The sequence below is a fragment of the Sinocyclocheilus rhinocerous genome, unplaced genomic scaffold, assembly GCF_001515625.1.
Source record: "Sinocyclocheilus rhinocerous isolate Xijiao unplaced genomic scaffold, SAMN03320098_v1.1 scaffold1053, whole genome shotgun sequence".
NCBI classification, from domain to species: Eukaryota; Metazoa; Chordata; class Actinopteri; order Cypriniformes; family Cyprinidae; genus Sinocyclocheilus; species Sinocyclocheilus rhinocerous.
In genome coordinates this window covers 723,652-741,742 of record NW_015638958.1, presented here as the reverse complement: position 1 = coordinate 741,742, position 18,091 = coordinate 723,652, and the positions used below count along the sequence as shown (strand labels likewise).

The 18,091-nt window shown below is 35.5% G+C and overlaps 2 protein-coding genes across 3 annotated transcripts in view; one reads left to right on the top strand and one right to left on the bottom strand.

Annotated features, from left to right (window-relative positions):
* Positions 1–417: 417 nt before the first annotated feature.
* Positions 418–7,270, bottom strand: LOC107750342 (protein ABHD18-like). Of its 2 annotated transcripts, XM_016565685.1 has the most exons (13): positions 7,152–7,270; positions 6,496–6,604; positions 5,855–5,939; positions 5,539–5,639; positions 5,341–5,416; positions 4,856–4,940; positions 4,720–4,747; positions 4,485–4,623; positions 4,264–4,353; positions 2,840–2,941; positions 2,291–2,669; positions 2,045–2,207; positions 418–1,267 (listed from the first exon to the last, which is right to left on the bottom strand). In XM_016565685.1, exons 2-13 carry the CDS (start codon positions 6,585–6,587, stop codon positions 1,213–1,215), a joined length of 1,395 nt encoding a protein of 464 aa, XP_016421171.1. In that variant the 5' UTR covers positions 6,588–6,604; positions 7,152–7,270; the 3' UTR covers positions 418–1,212. The 2 variants fall into 2 exon arrangements, with proteins under 2 accessions (XP_016421171.1, XP_016421172.1); XM_016565686.1 differs by lacking the exons at positions 6,496–6,604; positions 7,152–7,270 and adding an exon at positions 6,288–6,341.
* Positions 7,271–10,339: 3,069 nt separating this feature from the next.
* The window catches only part of LOC107750340 (zinc transporter ZIP8), a 17,694-nt gene continuing 9,942 nt past the window's right edge, over positions 10,340–18,091 (top strand). Inside the window, exons 1-7 of the mRNA XM_016565684.1 lie at positions 10,340–11,021; positions 11,204–11,363; positions 13,562–13,731; positions 14,277–14,399; positions 14,939–15,070; positions 16,805–16,994; positions 17,145–17,329. Of these exons, the coding sequence (XP_016421170.1) occupies positions 10,806–11,021; positions 11,204–11,363; positions 13,562–13,731; positions 14,277–14,399; positions 14,939–15,070; positions 16,805–16,994; positions 17,145–17,329 (1,176 nt within the window). The 5' untranslated portion in view covers positions 10,340–10,805. The remainder of the gene's footprint in view (positions 11,022–11,203; positions 11,364–13,561; positions 13,732–14,276; positions 14,400–14,938; positions 15,071–16,804; positions 16,995–17,144; positions 17,330–18,091) is intronic.

Genomic DNA, 18,091 nt, shown 5'->3' with positions numbered 1-18,091 from the left:
TGTATGATAATAGATGCACCATTGTATTCACTTTTTCATTTATTAACATTATTAATACTATTGTCTGTTTATAAAGATACAGAATACAATATTGTGATATTTTTATAACCTCTTATGACTTGTTATACACCCAAATAACTATATTTTACATAATACTGTGTTGCCTATATTATATCCCATATATTCATTTGGTACCTGATCTCATATTGTCATTATGATATTTCACTCTCAGTATTTGTGACTTATTTGTTTCAAGAAAAAAAAAAAAAATACTTTGGTTTGTCTTTTTATTTTTAGAGTGGAGAAACAAATGAATGGCTCATGATGAATACAGTGAAAATTGAACATGATAGATCAGACAAGGTGACAGTAGTAATACATAAAACATTTCAGTCTATTGAAACACTAGGATTGTTGGCTGTTACTGTAGTATTTGGCAGTGATTAGGATTTAAGGGATTGAAATACATGCAGCTGTTCACAGAAAATGTATATTTTGAATTGTGGTCATATTTCTTGCCATCAGCACCTGAGTTCTGTCTCATATGAGCACCAGTCATTGCTAAAGACCTGTTTAAGTACTGGAAATATAGGACTTGATCAGTTCTCAAACAACTCACCTCAATTTGTTAAACACTATTATTATATATATATTTTTTTATTTACGAGATATATCTGCAAGATTAAAACGTGCCCATGACAAGGCCATTTTTCTGATGCATTATTTTATAAAAACAGGCAAAAATAATTCTCTAAAAATTCGCATATTCTCTGTTGGTAAAACAAAAATATCGAATGCATATCAAATTAATTCATTTGCCCTACAATCCAAAATACTGTATTTTCAGAGATCTGCTTCATGAAGAGGTTTAAAGACACCTTGATGTGTAAGCGAATTATGGTTTGGAGGCACATCTTTGTTTCGTTTGGTGAAATATGTTTCAGTCATGATGATATACATGATTAAAGGCAGTGAGGTCAGGAAGACAAGGTTTTGTATGGGTTGGGCACATGTAAGTTGGTTTCAGGTCACTCTGAGTTTTGAGATGTACCACACAGAGGAACACACTTCTGCCACTGGTAGCACCAGGTTTAGTTCCAATTACACATTCGTCTGTAAGAATCAGTCATCATATTCATGTTGTACATCTCCACATCATACTTTCAAAATCCAACATTTCTTGTCAGTACTGAGTATCAAAAAAATCCATGGCTATAGGCTGGAATACTTCTGAAGAAACCGGTCATAGGCGTCATAAATTGCTTGCCTAGAGGTCAACAATAATGGATGAAATTGAAATGTTAATGCATATATTTTAAACTGATGAACCATACAGTTCATTCACTTGATAAGCATTGTGCTACAATTTAACCAAATAATTAGCATTAATAATTGTGTTGGAAATAAATCTCTAATGTTCACCAAAACTGCATTTATTTGATCAAAAATAGAGTAAAAACGATAATATTTTAAAATATTACAATTTAAAAAAAACTCTTTTCTGTTTACTACATTTTGAAATTTTATTTATTTCTGTGATGCAAAGTTGAATTTTCAGCAGCCATTACAAAACATTTCAATTTATTATTATCAATGAAAATAGTTGTGCTGTTTAATATTTCTTTTTAATGCAATTGCTATGAATCTGGGCTGCGTTTCCCAAAAGCATTAACCTTAAGTTGATCATAGCTCCATTGGTTTCAATGGGTCTATGATGTACTGAAGCTTACAATGCTTTTGGGAAACGCAGCCCTGGACTGAAAAAAAAACACCATAAAGAATAATGATTTTAGTGCGTATTATTTGTGTATTCAAATATTCTGAAGCTTGTGAGAAGCCTGTTGTTATTCACTAATTATCTTGACTTCCCCACTAACCACATTCATAAGAGAAGCAGAGATTCATAAATGAATCATTCTTTTGAATTGGACATTTTCAATTAATCTGCTGAGCTGGGCATATAACTTTAGAAGACTTGGAGTACAGTGCATGAAACATGGACTACTTTTATGGTATATTTATGATGACATAAAGTCTGACTTACCGAAACAGTCCTTGTTTGAAAAGGTAGGCACTGACGTGGCCGCCATTGAGGTAGCGAACCTCACAGCCAGGCCAGATTTCCTGTAAGCTGCGAACTCCAGTGCGTGGAACATAAGCGTCTTCCTTTGCCTGGACTATAATGATCAGACTGGGATCTACAGGCACTGGAGACAAAGTATACAAGAAAGAGAGGATCAAACACAGGAACCCAATCCAAACCATGTCAACAAAACAAACAGATCTGTACCTGAAAAATTGGCGATGTGTGTGCATTCATCCATAACACCCTTCATGAAGCAGAGAGACTCCCGCTGCAGCGAATGCCGCTGACCAGCCCCGCAGGTGATGTTTTTAGCATGCAGCATGTCCAAATGAGGCCCGCTGCTGCTCACAGCGGACAGCATCTGATCCAGCCCGTCTCTCTCTCTTCGGCCCATCAATAGGGCTGAGTCTGAAGCGTGACCTCCAGTCCCAGGCTGAGAACAAGAGGAGCGCAGCCCCATCTGGTGGTCCCTTTCTGGCGAGTGGAGGTCAAGAAGGTCATGGGTAAGATCCAGGTCAGAGAGACTGTCAAAGCTGCCTGGGACGTTTTTTACGAATTCCTGGCCCATCCGGAAAGAGTCTGTCTGAAAATCATGGGTGTGTCAGTGAGTGATTCATCAAAAGTGTTGCACCTTCAACATGAGTCATGTGATACATTATGTGAGGAACAAATCATATCTCCTTCTGTGATCTTTTGTGGTGTCTTTCATATAAAACCAAGCTAAACTACAACAAAACAGAATAAACGACCTACCCCACAATACTCCAGCATATTGATGATTTCTTCCTCATAGACTGGGTGTGCGCAATACTGCTTTTCCAGTTCTCTCCAATTCACAGCTCGACTTAAAACACCCTGCAGAAAAGCAGATCAATTTTTAATAGATTTTAAAAAACGAAAAAGAAAAAAAGGAAATAATTTCATGTATTTTAGGTCAATCAAGCTAAAATACCTAAAATTATTCAACTGAAAAGATTAAATACTCCAAGGCACCCATATAGTAAAAATAAAAAAAGCCTTTAATTAACTGGGCTAAGTCACCTAGTTACCCAAGTTATCTAAAACTTTTATTTTAAGTCAACTGAATCAATCAATGAACAACTGTAAATGGGAGTGAGTGACACTTGGTGACGTCTATATTACCATGTTCTGATGCTGTTGATTCACTGACACAGGAATGAAGACGGAAAGGTATTCATAGCTATGAAGTTCAGTAGCTAAGTGACTAATGCTGCCTTTAAGTCCTGGGAAACTCCTTCATACCAGGGTTATTACAGTTAACTAAAACTAAAAAAAAACAAAACAATTTTTGTTACTTAAAGGGGTCATATGATGCTTTTTTAAAGATCATTATTTTGCCGTTTTAGGGGGGCGTGGCAGAGTCTTAACTTTGATAAAGAATATCTCTTTGGTTTTGAGACTTTAGTCTTTGCAACTTCAGGGATCTTATCTATGCAAAATCAGCTTGTAACACTCCAAAGAGAAAGGAAAACTTGAAATCGCATCATATGACCCCTTTAAAAAAATTAATGCTAACTGAAATAAAATAAGAAAACTTATTTTATTTCAACTAGTTGCCATGGCAGCATTACTAATTTTCATTTAGTTTATCGGATGTACTAAAATAAAGCTGAAATAAAATTTAACAAACTATATAGAATTAAAAAAGACAGAAACACAACAAATTTATTAAAAATGTAAAAATTAAAAAGGAAATATTAATAAAACATATTCTTAACTGATAATGATATAACACTGCTACATACTTTCACTTTCAATTTTCATTTTCTGACAAATATACTGTAAGTTCAAAGGTATAAGCTCTTCAGAGATAATGCCATAAATTGAAGGGCAAAAGCTATGCATTAGGTGTGTAATCGCTTACATTCTTGTGCTTCCAAAGTGTCTTACATTTCATAAACTCGCTAAATAAGCAGTATTTTCAAGAAAAAAATTATAGTTATTGTTCAATAAAAGATCACTAAATACATTCACACTAAAAACGTAGTCAATTTTCACCTTTAAAACTACATTTTGACCAATGACTGACTGACTTGATAAATCTGAGCTAAAAACAAGTTTGAGTTTCTCTCTGGTAATTATGATTTTGTAACATCCTATAAATATGACCAATCCGAATTGACTTGTAGGCAACACTAATACAACTTAAATCTTACTGTGGTAAAAACACTTGAAGCAGTCGTCCAGGATAAACAAGGTATGAGTGGAATTGGTTTGGGCCAGTTTGTTACAGCTAATGATGCCATCTAGGATGAAAATCAACAATAGATATTGTGTATATGTTACACAGGATATGGAACAGGTTCTTCAGAACAAATTTGATTAGAAACAACATGAACGAATTAAGTCAAATGTTAATGAGGTGCGCAGAACCTACATGTCCGCCCATAGAAATGCCAGTCATGCCTAGAGGCCAGAAACCCTCTCGCTCCAGCCAGTGTAACAGTGCAGCAGACTCCAGGATCAGCGCTCCACCCATCACAAACAGGTCTGAGACGTTCTTCAGACTGGAGCGACTGGATCAAAAACACAAATCATATACACTGTAAACATGCAATGTTCATTCGAAAGACATGGACAGCAATAGTTGCTGCAGGTAAACAAACACTCACAGCTGGTCTTTAGGTTTCCTGTATCCATGTACGGCGCAGAGTCAAGGAGGTGTCAGATAAGATCTAGTAATTCTTGACACTAGGCTTTACATGGCAAACTAATATGTGATCTGTAGTTTAACATTTCTAAGGATATAATAAGGATTCTCCAACAGTAGAGATGCCATCCCTGATTCTTTAATCATTGGTCTGGCCATTAGTGTTCGTCTTCTCCAGAAAAACTGCAACACACACACACACACGCATCAAATTCAGATAAAATCCTAGATGATACTTACGGCCAATAATTGATCATTTTTCAGGTATTCGGCCAATCACAACGCACTGGATAGCTGGCCAATCAGAGCACACCTCGCTTTTCAGACCGCGTTTCAGAAAGGCGGGGCATAGAGGAGAAACAATAATGTACAGTAAAATAACCAATTATAAAATTATAAAATATTTATAAAATAACCAATATTGACTAATATCAATAAATAAAAAAGAAATTCTAATATCAGCTGAACTATAGGTTACTGATGCACTACTTTTCAAAAGTTTCGAATTGGTAAGATGTTTTTTGAAACATTTGTACAGTAAAAGTGTATATTGCTCAAACACTCCCAGTTTTTGCACACTCACATGGTCTCCTGTTCCAGCCAGGTGAATACAGACTGGTCTGTGCCTTTTCCATTTCTTAGGTACAATAAACTGGAAACTAGTGGGAAAGTTGAAACAAAATGTCTTCATTTGAAAGAACTTTCAGTACAAGCCACACAATAAGTCACATTAATCCTTCACATTTGCATTCAGTGTTTGTGGGTGATTTGTTTTGGTTACCGGGCTTTGACGGACTCAGCTGGCAAGATGCCCGGGACAAAGTGCTCCAGCGGCGATATGAAATGACCATTGTGAATTTTGCAATCTGTGTGATCTTCTACCTTTGGGCACAGCGGTAACACACAGTCAATGGGTCATAATGCAATTTTCAATTATTCTGAATAGGTGTTTATTTTAAAAAACAAATGTAGATTTAAAAATTTTTTACACACACACACATATATATATGTATGTGTGTGTGTGTGTGTGTGTGTGTGTGTGTGTGTGAATACATTTTTATATATAGATAGATATACAGATAGATAGATAGATCTACCTTGTCAATAAATACTGGGTAGTCCCTCTGTACCAGATCCTTGTATCTCTCCCTGTTGCCAATAATCTTCCGGAACGCAAATATTCTGTAATATCCATAAAATAATTATATAATAATTAAATAATTGGGATCACTCATTGTTTTGTTTTTTTGTTCATGTCAATCTGCTTGATAATGGCACACTTGTCACTACTAAGATAAAACTTTTTATGCATATTGTTTTTACATAAATTACTATAGATATTTTCTTTTTTTATAAATGTTTTTTTAAGGCCAAACTATGGATTATTTAGTATTATGTGGCCAATTGTGTAGTATGCCACTGTCTGTACTCAAAACTACACATTTTTTAAAATAATTTTTAAGTTTTATTTTTACATATCATTTGCATTTTTGGTTTTATTTTGTATATATTCATTGGGTTTGGTCATACATCCATATCTGTCTTCTTTGGAAGATTCTTTTGGTACAATAATCTTTAAAGTCCACCTTTAAATGAAATATGAACATAATTCATAACACTCATGCCACCACTAATTATTATTTAAGGATCATTATTTAATCATACCGTAAGTGAAGTCATTAAAGATTCATTGTTTAATTTTTTATTTATTTAGTTAGTTCGTTCGTTAGTAATTTACCTTTTCAGGTCCTCTGGCTTTCCCCATCCTTGAATGAAGAGTTTGGTGAGGAGAAGCCTTCTATACAGAACATCAAGTCGACTCACACCCATTGACAAAAAACATTCTTCTGCAAAAAACAAAATACACTTAATCAGAACTTGACAAGTCATAATCCATCAGTCAGTCAGCCTTATGGCTTTACACATTCCAATATATAAGAACTGAGCAGCTGAGTGGGTTTAGGAGCACAACACACAACAAACTAACAGAACTCCTGCTAGACAGTGCAATTGACATATCAATGGTTATCAAACTTTACAGGGCGCTTTCATTTCCTTAGTTTTTGAATGAGAACATTACCTCTCATTCATGAATGATAGTACTGACTAGTTATTGAGCAAGCCCTAACCGGACAGTGACACTTCAATGAGTTCTTCTTGTTGTTATTATGACCTTAAAATGATTATCTGATTTGTCATATTGTCCCTAAAAGAAGAATAGTGTGTGAACATCCCAGACTGACCGTCTGTTGTAAATCTAATCAGCTGTCAGTGAGGAAGCTGCAGTAGAGTTGCATATAACGTTATGGTTTGACAAACTGCTTGCTTTTCCAAGCCCACAAAAGACTTTAAAACAAACTGCGTATAAATGAACGTAAAGAAATAAGTATATACCTCAAGCTAAAAGGACGTAGATGTGGGTGTCTTTGAAGAAACCGGATCAGTACACATGACAGAGGGCGAATTCCATTTGACGGTGCAGCGCCATCCCAGCTTTCACTCACTGCCGGAAGTAACTCTTCTTCTACGCTCATGATCGGCGGTGCGTTATTCAGTTGCACCAGTAGATGGCGGTGCTGTACAGAATAATTTAAAAGTCGCGCTCTACAGTAGCAGCTCCCCAGGATTCCTTTCAGATTTACAAGTGTAATTTTAAACCAATACTATAGATCCTATTATATTTATAGGACTCCAATATAAACTAAATATTTAAAAGCTCAATTTCCAGTAGAACTAACTATTGGACATCCAAAGGAATTTAAAGATTTCTAGACTTTTAAAACTTATTGCCCCAGCTGAAGTTTCCCACCCTATCCTTTTAAGTTAAGAAAATCCTTATATAGGCCTATTTATAGTTATAAAACCATTTATTTTAGGAATATATTTACTTCATCATTTTGCATATTAAAAAATTTAGCCAATTTTATCTTTAGCATCACTGCAGAGCAGTTAACTTGGTTTAATAACCAAGATGGCGCCGACGCTGATGGCTGCCTCCATGGTGTGCTCCGCAGTTGTTTTTATTAGTTTGTCCTGTCTTTAGTTATATCCCTGCAATCAGTTTCACCAGAGACGAATTGCTGGACATTCGGCAGTACACACCACCCGATATTTCACCGGTTTTCGACTATTGTGATGTTTTGCTGGACATTGTAGTCGGGGGAGCTGCGGCGCTGATCAAATGCTTCAGGACGCGCAGACGGGGGAAGAGAGCCGGCGCGCTCCTGAAGCTCAGACAGCGCGGATTCAGGACGCCGTTGCCAAGCATCCATCTGGCAAATCTCCGCTCTCTACCCAACAAAACAGACGAACTTCTTCTGCTCTCCCGGACAAATAAGGATTTTTCAAACTCTGGTGCTCTGTGTTTCACGGAAACCTGGCTGAAAGACGCCATTCCGGACAGCGCGTTGAGTCTGCCTGGCTTTCAGCTGTTCAGAGCGGATCGGGACGCAGAATCAACGGGGAAATCGCGCGGCGGCGGGACATGCTTTTACATCAATGAGAGGTGGTGTACAGATGTAACTGTGTTAAAGAAGATGTGCTGTCCAGATCTAGAAGTGCTCTTCATTAACTGTAAGCCTTTCTACTCGCCGCGGGAGTTTTGCTCGTTCATTCTCGTAAGTGTGTACATTCCTCCGCAAGCGCACGTGAGCTCCGCTTTACAGAAACTCGCAGATCTGATCATAGAGACGGAACAACAACACCTGGACTCTGTTTTAATCATTCTCGGGATCTTTAATAAAGCAAATCTCTCCCGTGAACTGCCAAAATACAGACAGCACATCACATGTCCCACCAGAGACAGTAATATATTGGATCACTGTTACACCACAATAAAGAATGCATATCACTCTGTTCCACAGGCAGCTTTGGGGCTCTCTGACCACTGTTTAGTTCATCTAATACCGACCTACAGGCAGAAACTGAAATCAGCGAAACCTGTATTAAGGACTGTAAAAAGATGGACTAATGAAGCAGAGCAGGATTTAAAAGCTTGTTTTGACCTCACTGATTGGAGTGGCTTTGAAGCTGCTGCCACCGATCTGGACGAGCTCACAGAGACTGTAACATCTTATATCAGTTTCTGTGAAGACATGTGCATTCCTACCAGGACTCACCTAACTTACAACAACGACAAACCATGGTTCACTGCAACATGTTGTCTACTGTTTGAGCAAAGTCATGTTTGTCTGCGTTGTGATCAGTATTGTGGTCACAGGCCTGTTCTCCTGCTGACTCTTACTGAATCTAAATGAACAATAGCTGCTCACCCTTTAGCAGACGCTTGAAAACAGCTGTGGGTCCTGTGCAGCCGCCAGACAAACACACACACACTCTTTATTCACTCTCAGAGCAGAGCCTGGCACGAGCCTGCAGGACCTTACACTCCTCTCTTCTGTCTGTCCATCCATCCAGGGTCCCACGGGGTCATTTAGGGGCTTTGAGTTCTTTGTAGCAGGCTGTTCTCTCAGCCAATTAGTCATAGCAGGGAAGAATATCAACTCTAGCTGGAGGGGAGAGAGAAAGGCTAGTAATTGTCAATTTATATATTTTTATTCCTTATTTACTTGTTCTATTTTTTGTTATCTGTGTTTTTTGTTCTGTCACTGTCATTCTGTTACACTGTGGAAGCTTCTGTCACGAAAACAAATTCCTCGTATGTGTAAACATACCTGGCAATAAAGCTCATTCTGATTCTGATTCTGATAATAACCAGACATGTTCACAAGTCTTTTTTTTAATTAATCACATAAAATACAAATGTAAGAAAAAATATGTCAAGAAAAAGAGCCAGAAGTTCAAGGATGGCCAAACAATACATAGCAATTAAAATTCAAATGAGATAGAGTGGAAGTTGTATTTTCTAAGCAAAAAAACCTAAATAACGTAGGCTAATAAATAAATATATAAATGATAAAAAATAAAATAAATAAGCAGATCACATAACAATAAACATACTCTTCCCTCAAAACATAAATTATCAAATAAAAATTACACAAAAACACCAAAAAGTGATCATACATTCAAAGTTTAAGTTGCCTTTTTGTTACAGGAGGTAGATAAAGATTTAATATAGATTTTAACATCTTCTTGAAAGTAAGAAAGACATGTTCACAAATCTCTGAGGTCCAAGTCCAAGTCAAGTCACAAGTAGCCTATTTATGATGCGACTTAAGTGCGACTGGAGTCCCAAGTCGCAGACTCGAGTTTCCATCTCTGTTAATAACACACTTAAACATTTGAAACAATGCTACTTGAATTAGGGGAACTTTTCTGTCCTCTACGATGATTTTAAAGAAAAAAAATGTCTAAAAAGTAAACAGTGTTAACGGATGTAACTTAGGCTATAATGTATAATTTATTAATAAAACACAGTTTACATTTTTTTTTTCAAGATTCAAGTAGGTAATTAATTGAAATATACTTGCTCCCAGTGTCTGTAGGTGAATTCATAAATATCTGAACATATCCAATTTTTGTCAGCGAAATTGAAAATGAATCAAATATATGCACACAGAATAACATGTAAGTTACTTACATACAGGCTCCGCCTATGTCCTGCCTACAACCAATAAATTATGCAATGTTTGCACGGCGTTTTTATTCACTTGCTGTTCACAACTAACGGTATTTTTGCCTGTAGCTATAGTGTCTTGCAAAAGTTTCTTTAGTGTAATTCATTTGTACTCGATCTCATATCAGAATAACTGGATGGTTTTGATGAAGCCACTTCTGCTGGATTACAGTCAGGATGTTTTGACCGCAGGGGCCGCTGGTTTGAGCACTGGTTTGTTTGTGGGTGAAACAAGCGGAATTTATCATGGTTGGCCGGGTGCCAAATGGAGGCGCGACATATCGGTCAGGTCACCGAGGATACTAATAGTGAAGAAATAATTAACTCTTTTAATTGTTCTTATCTTTATTCTTAAAATGCATCTTTGCTTGCTGATGTGTTGTTGTGTTAGAGTCAGCCCTGCTCCCGTTTAAAACTCTCGCTGCTTTTGCTTCATTCGGATCGCTTCAGACGGAAACGTGTGGTCTGTAAGCATGGCAGGCATTCCCAAATCTTTCACTCATGTGTTCATAGGCTTTCTAATAACTGTAATCTCAGGATTAAGAGCCAGCTCTCTGCAGCAGGTTTTCGTGAAGGATATTGTAGCCGTTTACGGAGAAAACGGTTCACTGGATCTCAGTGGCATTAACAGTTTATTGGAGACAATTGTGCAAGACAAATTGGATCCGAACATTCCTCTGCATGCTCAGGTAATCTGGTCACTTTAGTTACTGGAAGTTATTTACAAAAAAATATTTGACATTTTATATAGGCATTTGACTATGTGCCACACATTTGAGAACATACACTAAAACATTCATACTGTATGATTGGACTAGTTTTGTCATTCTTCGCTTTATTTCATTGACTTGACATTGTCCCTGTTTATCAGTGTGTGTCCGGAGAAGATATTCTGGTGCACTATGGGCTTCAGAACCTCTCTCATCTGACAGAGGAACATCTGGTCACTGTCTGCCCGGCTCTGCTCAACCAAGCTGTACTGCCACCCTGTTCAACTGAACCTCCAGTACACAGTGACACTGATCTGCGTGGTGAGTCTTCATCTGCTGAACTGAATTCCTAATCTATACAGTAGTCAAAGACCTTTCTCCTGATGTAATCTAGCATAGCCTACATTTCAGTTTCATATCCTCTAGTGTGAATCATGGCAGAGAATGATGGGAAGTTTGCCACCTGAAATAAGTTACATATAAAGTTAAAAATGAAAATCTCAGAAGAGGCAAAAAATATTTAGGCCTATGTATGATTTAAATTTGTATTTTTTTGTATTAGTACTATTTTTGAAATTATTTTATGCTTACTTCAGTAAATATTAAAACAACACTGTATAAAAGTAAGTATTTACATAATAGTAAACATATACTGTATTACAGTAATGAAAATCACAGCTGAGAATAATAGCAATTACAGACAATTGTGTTTGTTACAAAGCTGTAATCTTTCTTTAAGTAAAACACAACTTCCCATCAAGTTAGTGCAAAACAAGCTCCGTAGACAAGATATTAATAATAATAATATATTATTTAAATTAGTATTTTTTGTTTTAGTGTTATTTGTGTACTGCTTTTATGCTCATTTAATAAAAAATAACACTGTGCATGTTTTACTATAATAATGAAAATCACTTTTGAGAATTATGACAATTACATACAGTTGTGTTTTGTTGTCTTTAAAACAATGCCACAAAACAAAAAATCTTTCTTCATGCAAAATATTTCTATTAATGCTTCTCAGAAGTTGAAAAATAATTATATATTATTTAACTGTATTAGTGCAATATTGATTTTATTCTAATTTAAAAACAACTATAATATACTATAATAAGAATATACTGTATTACAGTAATGAAAATCACAGTTTTGTATGAGTATGAGCTAATGCCCTCGGGCAGGAGATATAGGGTTCCAATCTGTAAGCTGAAAAGATACAAATTTTCTCTAATTCCATTATCTGTCAAATTATTGAATAAGTGATTGAAATTGTTGTGTGGGTGAGGGTAATGTGATGGGTAACATGTAATGTTGGTGTATTACTAGGATTGTATAGGAATTATATGTTTTGGAATGGTGTAATATTTATTTATTTTTTTTGTATGTTTGATCTGCTCTCCCGGTTGCCTAAGACAAATTTCTCCTAAGGGAGACAATAAAAGAGAAACTTAAACTTAAACTTAAACTTAAACAGTTGAGAATAATGGCAATTGCAGACAATTGTGTCTAATTGGCTTAAAAATAATTTAACAAAGCTAAAGCCTTCTTTTATGCAAAACACAACTTTTGTATTAGTGCTATTTTTAAAGTGCTATTTTTTTATTTTAAATAAATAAAAACTGTAAACTTGTTAAAACATATAATTATATAATATATAATAAATTATAGACGATTGTTTCTTTGTTTCAATAACTCTCAATCAGATTTATTATAGTTAACTAAAATCATTAGTCACGTAATTAAAAAATTAGTTACTTGAAATAAACATGAACTGAAATAAAGTGTATAAAAACTCCAACTTGTTTTTTTAGCTAGTTGCCAAGGCAAAATGTATCATTTTCATTTAGTTTAACAATGTACTCATTTAATTAAAAGTAAAATAAAAACTATTTAAAACTATATGGACATATTTATATATATATATAAAAAAAAACTAATACAAATGTCAAAAACACAAAAAAAATTACTAAAACATTAAATAAAATCAAAATGAAAGTGAAAAATATAAAAACAAAAAGCTATTCAAACTATTTTAAAAAACTATAATATCTCAATAATACTAAAATAACACTTATTTTAATGCAAAACAAAACAATATTTTACTATAATAGAGTAAAAATATACTGTTTTACAGTAGTGAAAATATCACGAAGCAAAAATCTATGCAAAACACAATTTTCTTTATTTAAACCTAACCTGAAAAGACACTACGTATTACATTAGTATTTTTGTACATATATTATTTTTATATTGCTTTTTTTGCTTATTTTTTTTTAAAACAAAGCTGTGTATCAGTATAATAGAGTAATAAAGCACTGTAATAAAGTAATGAAAATAACTGTTGAGAATAAGGGCGATTGCAGACAATTATGATTAGCCGTCTTAAAAATAACACCATAAAGTAAAACTCTTTTTTTATGCAAAACAATTTTCTTTTTTTTCTTTTTGTGGTGAAATGTGATTTACCCTTATGAATTATAATATTAGCTGTGTGAGCTCTCCCCTCTCTTTCTGCACAGTATGGGGATTTGGTTTCTTGGCAGTTACCATCATTAATCTGGCCTCACTGCTGGGTCTGACTCTCATTCCCGTAACTAAAAAGCCCTACTTCCCCAAAGTGCTCACCTACTTCATTGGTCTAGCTGTTGGCACGCTCTTCTCCAATGCTGCTCTCCAACTTATACCTGAGGTGAAATGCTTTTCCATTTCTCAGTTTATCGCATTCACATAGTTCAGAGTTTGCATTCGTCCCCTGGAAGCTTTCTTCAAGTCATTTAGGTCAGTTTAGGACAGTCTTCTAAGAGCTTGTTGGCAAGGTCACATTGGTGGCACAACAGGATTATGAAGCCAGTAACCTGCACTGGATCATTCTTGCTTCATAGAAATCAACCTCCAATTATACATCTTTAATTGCCTTCTTATCAGCACCATGATGCTGATGCAGATTATTTATGCTTAAAATGATTGCATAATAATAAAATGCAAATGCTCTTTGAACTGGACTCATTCATTCGTTTTTATTTTCTAGAAGAGTGCAAATGCTGCAAATGTTTCTTGATATGTGATGACATGATGGTTGCATGACGTGACGTTCGTTTGGCAATGGTTACATGTTGTAATATTTATTTTGGGTTTGCAGTTTAACTTTAATAATGTGCATGTGTACACAGGGAACTCTGGCTATCTGGTTTTAACTTGCTCAAAGACACATGATTACTTCCTCTAATTGAACAGGCCTTTGGGTTTGACCCAAAAGCAGACGGTTACGTTCTCCAAGCTGTTGGGATCTTTGGAGGATTCTATGCGCTGTACGTCACTGAAAAAATCCTGAGGATAGTCCTGAAACCAGAACATGAGGTGGGTTCATCTCAGAATTATGAAGACTGAACGTTCGAATGTTGGATTCATGTGATCTCTTCATGAATTTTTTAAACTTTATATAATTTAAAACTAATCAACAGTAGTCAAAGACATAATTGCATGGCTCTCTGGAATACTTGACTCTGATCCTGGTCAGTCACAGCATTCTGCAGTCAAAAATTCTCAAAAAAGTGATATTTCACTTTGCATTATTTTTTCATATGCAATAAAATATTTACACTCAAACCAATATAACATATTTGATATTTGATACAGTAGTTGCATAATAAGCAGGATAGTGCACAGTCAGCTGGTCATTATCGCTAAACCAATTCCTTCAGCGTGATAAAACGTTTATTTTGTGATGATAAACTATTGACTCTATATTATCTCATACTTATAATTCCAATTAACTGCAAGCAAATAGCCAAGCTTCCTTAATGGTAAATGTCAGATATGTTGTATATTAGCATGTACGTTCTTTTAAACCATATGCAGTAATCATATGATTCATTTTCGAACCCTGAATTTCGCAGGGCCACGGACACAGTCACTTCCAGCCCACGGAGGGCATCCAACAGAACGGCGCCATCAATACGGTGGATTCTGACTTAAACTTTGCCAGTAGTGACAAAGCAAGCATAACCTCTGACCCTCCAGTAGAGCAGGTACAACTGGTCAGATCTCACAAAAATTACACATAATGCCAAGAGATATGCTAATGGCCTAAATACAGCCATAAGTTACATAAGCAGTATAAAAATAGCTAACAGTTTGGGAAAATAATGATTTGTTCCCACATGAAATGGTAAATGTACTATAGTAAAACTACATTTTTTACATTTTCAGTGTGAGTGGTGCTTGCCCATGATAATTGCTTACTGATCCAAGTATAATATTAAAAGTAAAGTATAATATAAAATAAATACACTACTGTTCATAAGTTTGGGGTCAGTAGGATTTATTATTATTATTTTTTAAATAAATTAAAACTTATATTCAGCAAGGGCATGTTAAATCAAAAGTGACAATAAAGACGTTTATAATGTTACTAAATATTTCCATTTAAAAAATGCTAACTTTCTTTTCATCAAACCTAAAAAAAATGTGTCATTGTTTACTTTTTTTGAGCAGCAAATCAGTTTCTGAAGGCTGGAGTAATGACAGCTGGAAGTTCAGCTTTGCATCACAGGAATACATTTCATTTTAAAATATATTCAAATATAAAATATTATTTTAAATTGCAATAATATTTCACAATATTACCGTTTTAATATTTTTGATCAATAAATGTAGCCTTGGTAAACATGAGAGACTTCTTTCTAAAACATCTTACCAATCAGAAACATTTGACCAACCCCAAACTTTTGAAGGGTAGTATAAATATAAAAATAAATATATGATATAAATAAGCCAGCCATTCCCACTTGAAATGAAGCTAAAACTACTTGTGAACTACATGGTGAATTAGTTGTAGTAAAACTAGACTTTTACATTTTCTGTGGTGCTTGTCCATGCAAAAAAACAGGATGCCAAGGAATTGCGTTGCGTTTGCTAAGGTGTTCTGCACGCTCTTAAAGAGCCCACCTCCTCAAGTCTCTATGATAGTCTGCTCTCTATAAAGGGCGCAGGAACCTCCTCAAATGTAAGTTTGCAGGATTTTGTGCTTACTTTTGTGCAGCCTTAATGTCTGCAGCACGAACTGTGCAGGAAAAGTTATGCACCAAATTTTAAAACTAATAATTTGATTGTTATCGTATAGATTTATTCAAATCCCCATATAAGCAATTATATCATCCAAGTGGATGCTGCACACTGGTGGTGGTTGAGGAGAGACCCCCCCATATGATTGTTAAGCGCTTTGGGTGTACAGCAATACACAATAAAGCGCTATATAAATGCATCATTCATTCATTATATCAGTAATGCTTGGATTAGCAAACACCTCTAATTTTTATGATATCTATAAAGACTGTTTGATTATCACAGCAGTAAGCAATTTAAGATTACTTGAAAGTGTCTGTCATTATCAAACGGAGATAAATAATCATTATTTGTCAAGACGACCAGGCTGTTACAGAATCTTGGGTCATAACAGTTCTCCTTCAGCAAGATCAAATAAAGGTCAGTGCAACTTACAGTCCAGCCGTAGAGACACACACAGCTGTGTTTACTTTCATCTGTCACAGCTGCCAGCAGAAACAAGATCGTCTTCTGCCCTTTGACCTACATCACGAGCACCATGCAATTGGGATCGTCATTTCGCCCCTGCAACAATACAAAAAGTTAAACCTCGGGGCTAAAAGTAAATAGTGTTTGAAATATGAACCCAGGGTTGAAGCTCAAGAGATGTTGTTATAGTACGAAATGAGGTTTTAATATAGATGTGAACGTCGTTGCAGGGGTCCTGCAGATGGCTCAGAGGAAGACGGCTGGCCAGCGTGAAGACGGTGGCATGGATGATTTCCCTCAGCGATGCTCTCCACAACTTCATTGACGGACTGGCCATCGGCGCTTCGTTCACCGTGTCTGTTCTCAGCGGCTTTAGCACTTCTATCGCTATCGTCTGTGAGGAATTCCCTCATGAGCTGGGTAAGAAAAATACGGACTCATTTACTCAACCGGAAATGTTGTCAGCTGCACCAAACCACCTCTGTGACTGGTTGCTGCCCTTTGAATGTTGACCTTCATGAAAAAAAAAAACACATGTGAAGCACATTTGTGTTCTGTCTCCCCCTGTAGGCGACTTTATTATCCTGCTAAACGCAGGGTTGAGTATTCCACAGGCCGTCTTCTTCAACCTGCTGTCTGCTATGTCCTGCTACGTGGGACTGGTCCTGGGCATCTTGTTGGGAAGCACTTTTGCCCCCAGCATCATCTTTGCCTTTGCTGGTGGCATGTTCCTTTACATCGCCTTGGCTGATATGGTAAGAGCAGTGTGGGTTAGAAAGTACAGCACATAACGATTTATCACATTCATCAAGAAATGTATTCAGTAATGACTCATTAAATCGATCAAAAGGGAGAGTAAAGACATTCAGAATGTTAGAAAAGATTTCTATTTCAACACTGCAAAAATGATTTTCTTAGTTGTCGTTTTCCAGTACAAATAAACAAACTGTCTTAAATGACATTTACTTGAGAAACAAAATGATGAGATATTAAGTCTTGTTTTCTCAATAATGTATCAAAATGAGAAAAAATATCTGCCAATGGCATGTTTTCCATTTGAATCGTGTCTTTTTCTTACCCCACTGGCAGATATTTTTTCTTGGATTAAGCATAACCATACATTTTTAGATATTTGTACGGGAAAACAAGACAAAAACACTTTTTTAAAAATTTGTATTTATTTATTTGTAGTGAAATAAATTCTGTTCTTTTGAATTTTCTTTTTCAAGAATCCTGAAAAAAAAAAAGTATTCCACAAAAAATATTAAGCAGCACAACTGTTTTCAACATTCGTAATAATGTTTCTTGAGTAGCAAATCAGAACATTAGAATGATTTCTGAAGGATCATGTGACACTAAAGTAATGGCTGCTTTGCCATCACATAAATAAATTATATATTTTAAATATATAAAATAGTAAACACTTATTTTAATATTTTAGTTTTTACTGTATTTTTGATCAAATAAATGCAGCTTTGGTGAGCCTAAAAGACTTCTTTTAAAAACATTTTTTTTTA

What these genes read in the sequence shown, in the direction of transcription:
- LOC107750342 (XM_016565685.1), bottom strand. Translation starts at nt 6,587, where the DNA reads ATGGGTGTGAGTCGACTTGATGTTCTGTATAGAAGGCTTCTCCTCACC. An exon ending in GCTGAGTCCGTCAAAGCCCG is followed by an intron (nt 5,417 to 5,538) that starts GTAACCAAAACA and finishes CTTTCCCACTAG; the next exon opens with TTTCCAGTTTATTGTACCTA. An exon ending in CTTCAAGTGTTTTTACCACA is followed by an intron (nt 2,942 to 4,263) that starts GTAAGATTTAAG and finishes GCTTTTCTGCAG; the next exon opens with GGTGTTTTAAGTCGAGCTGT.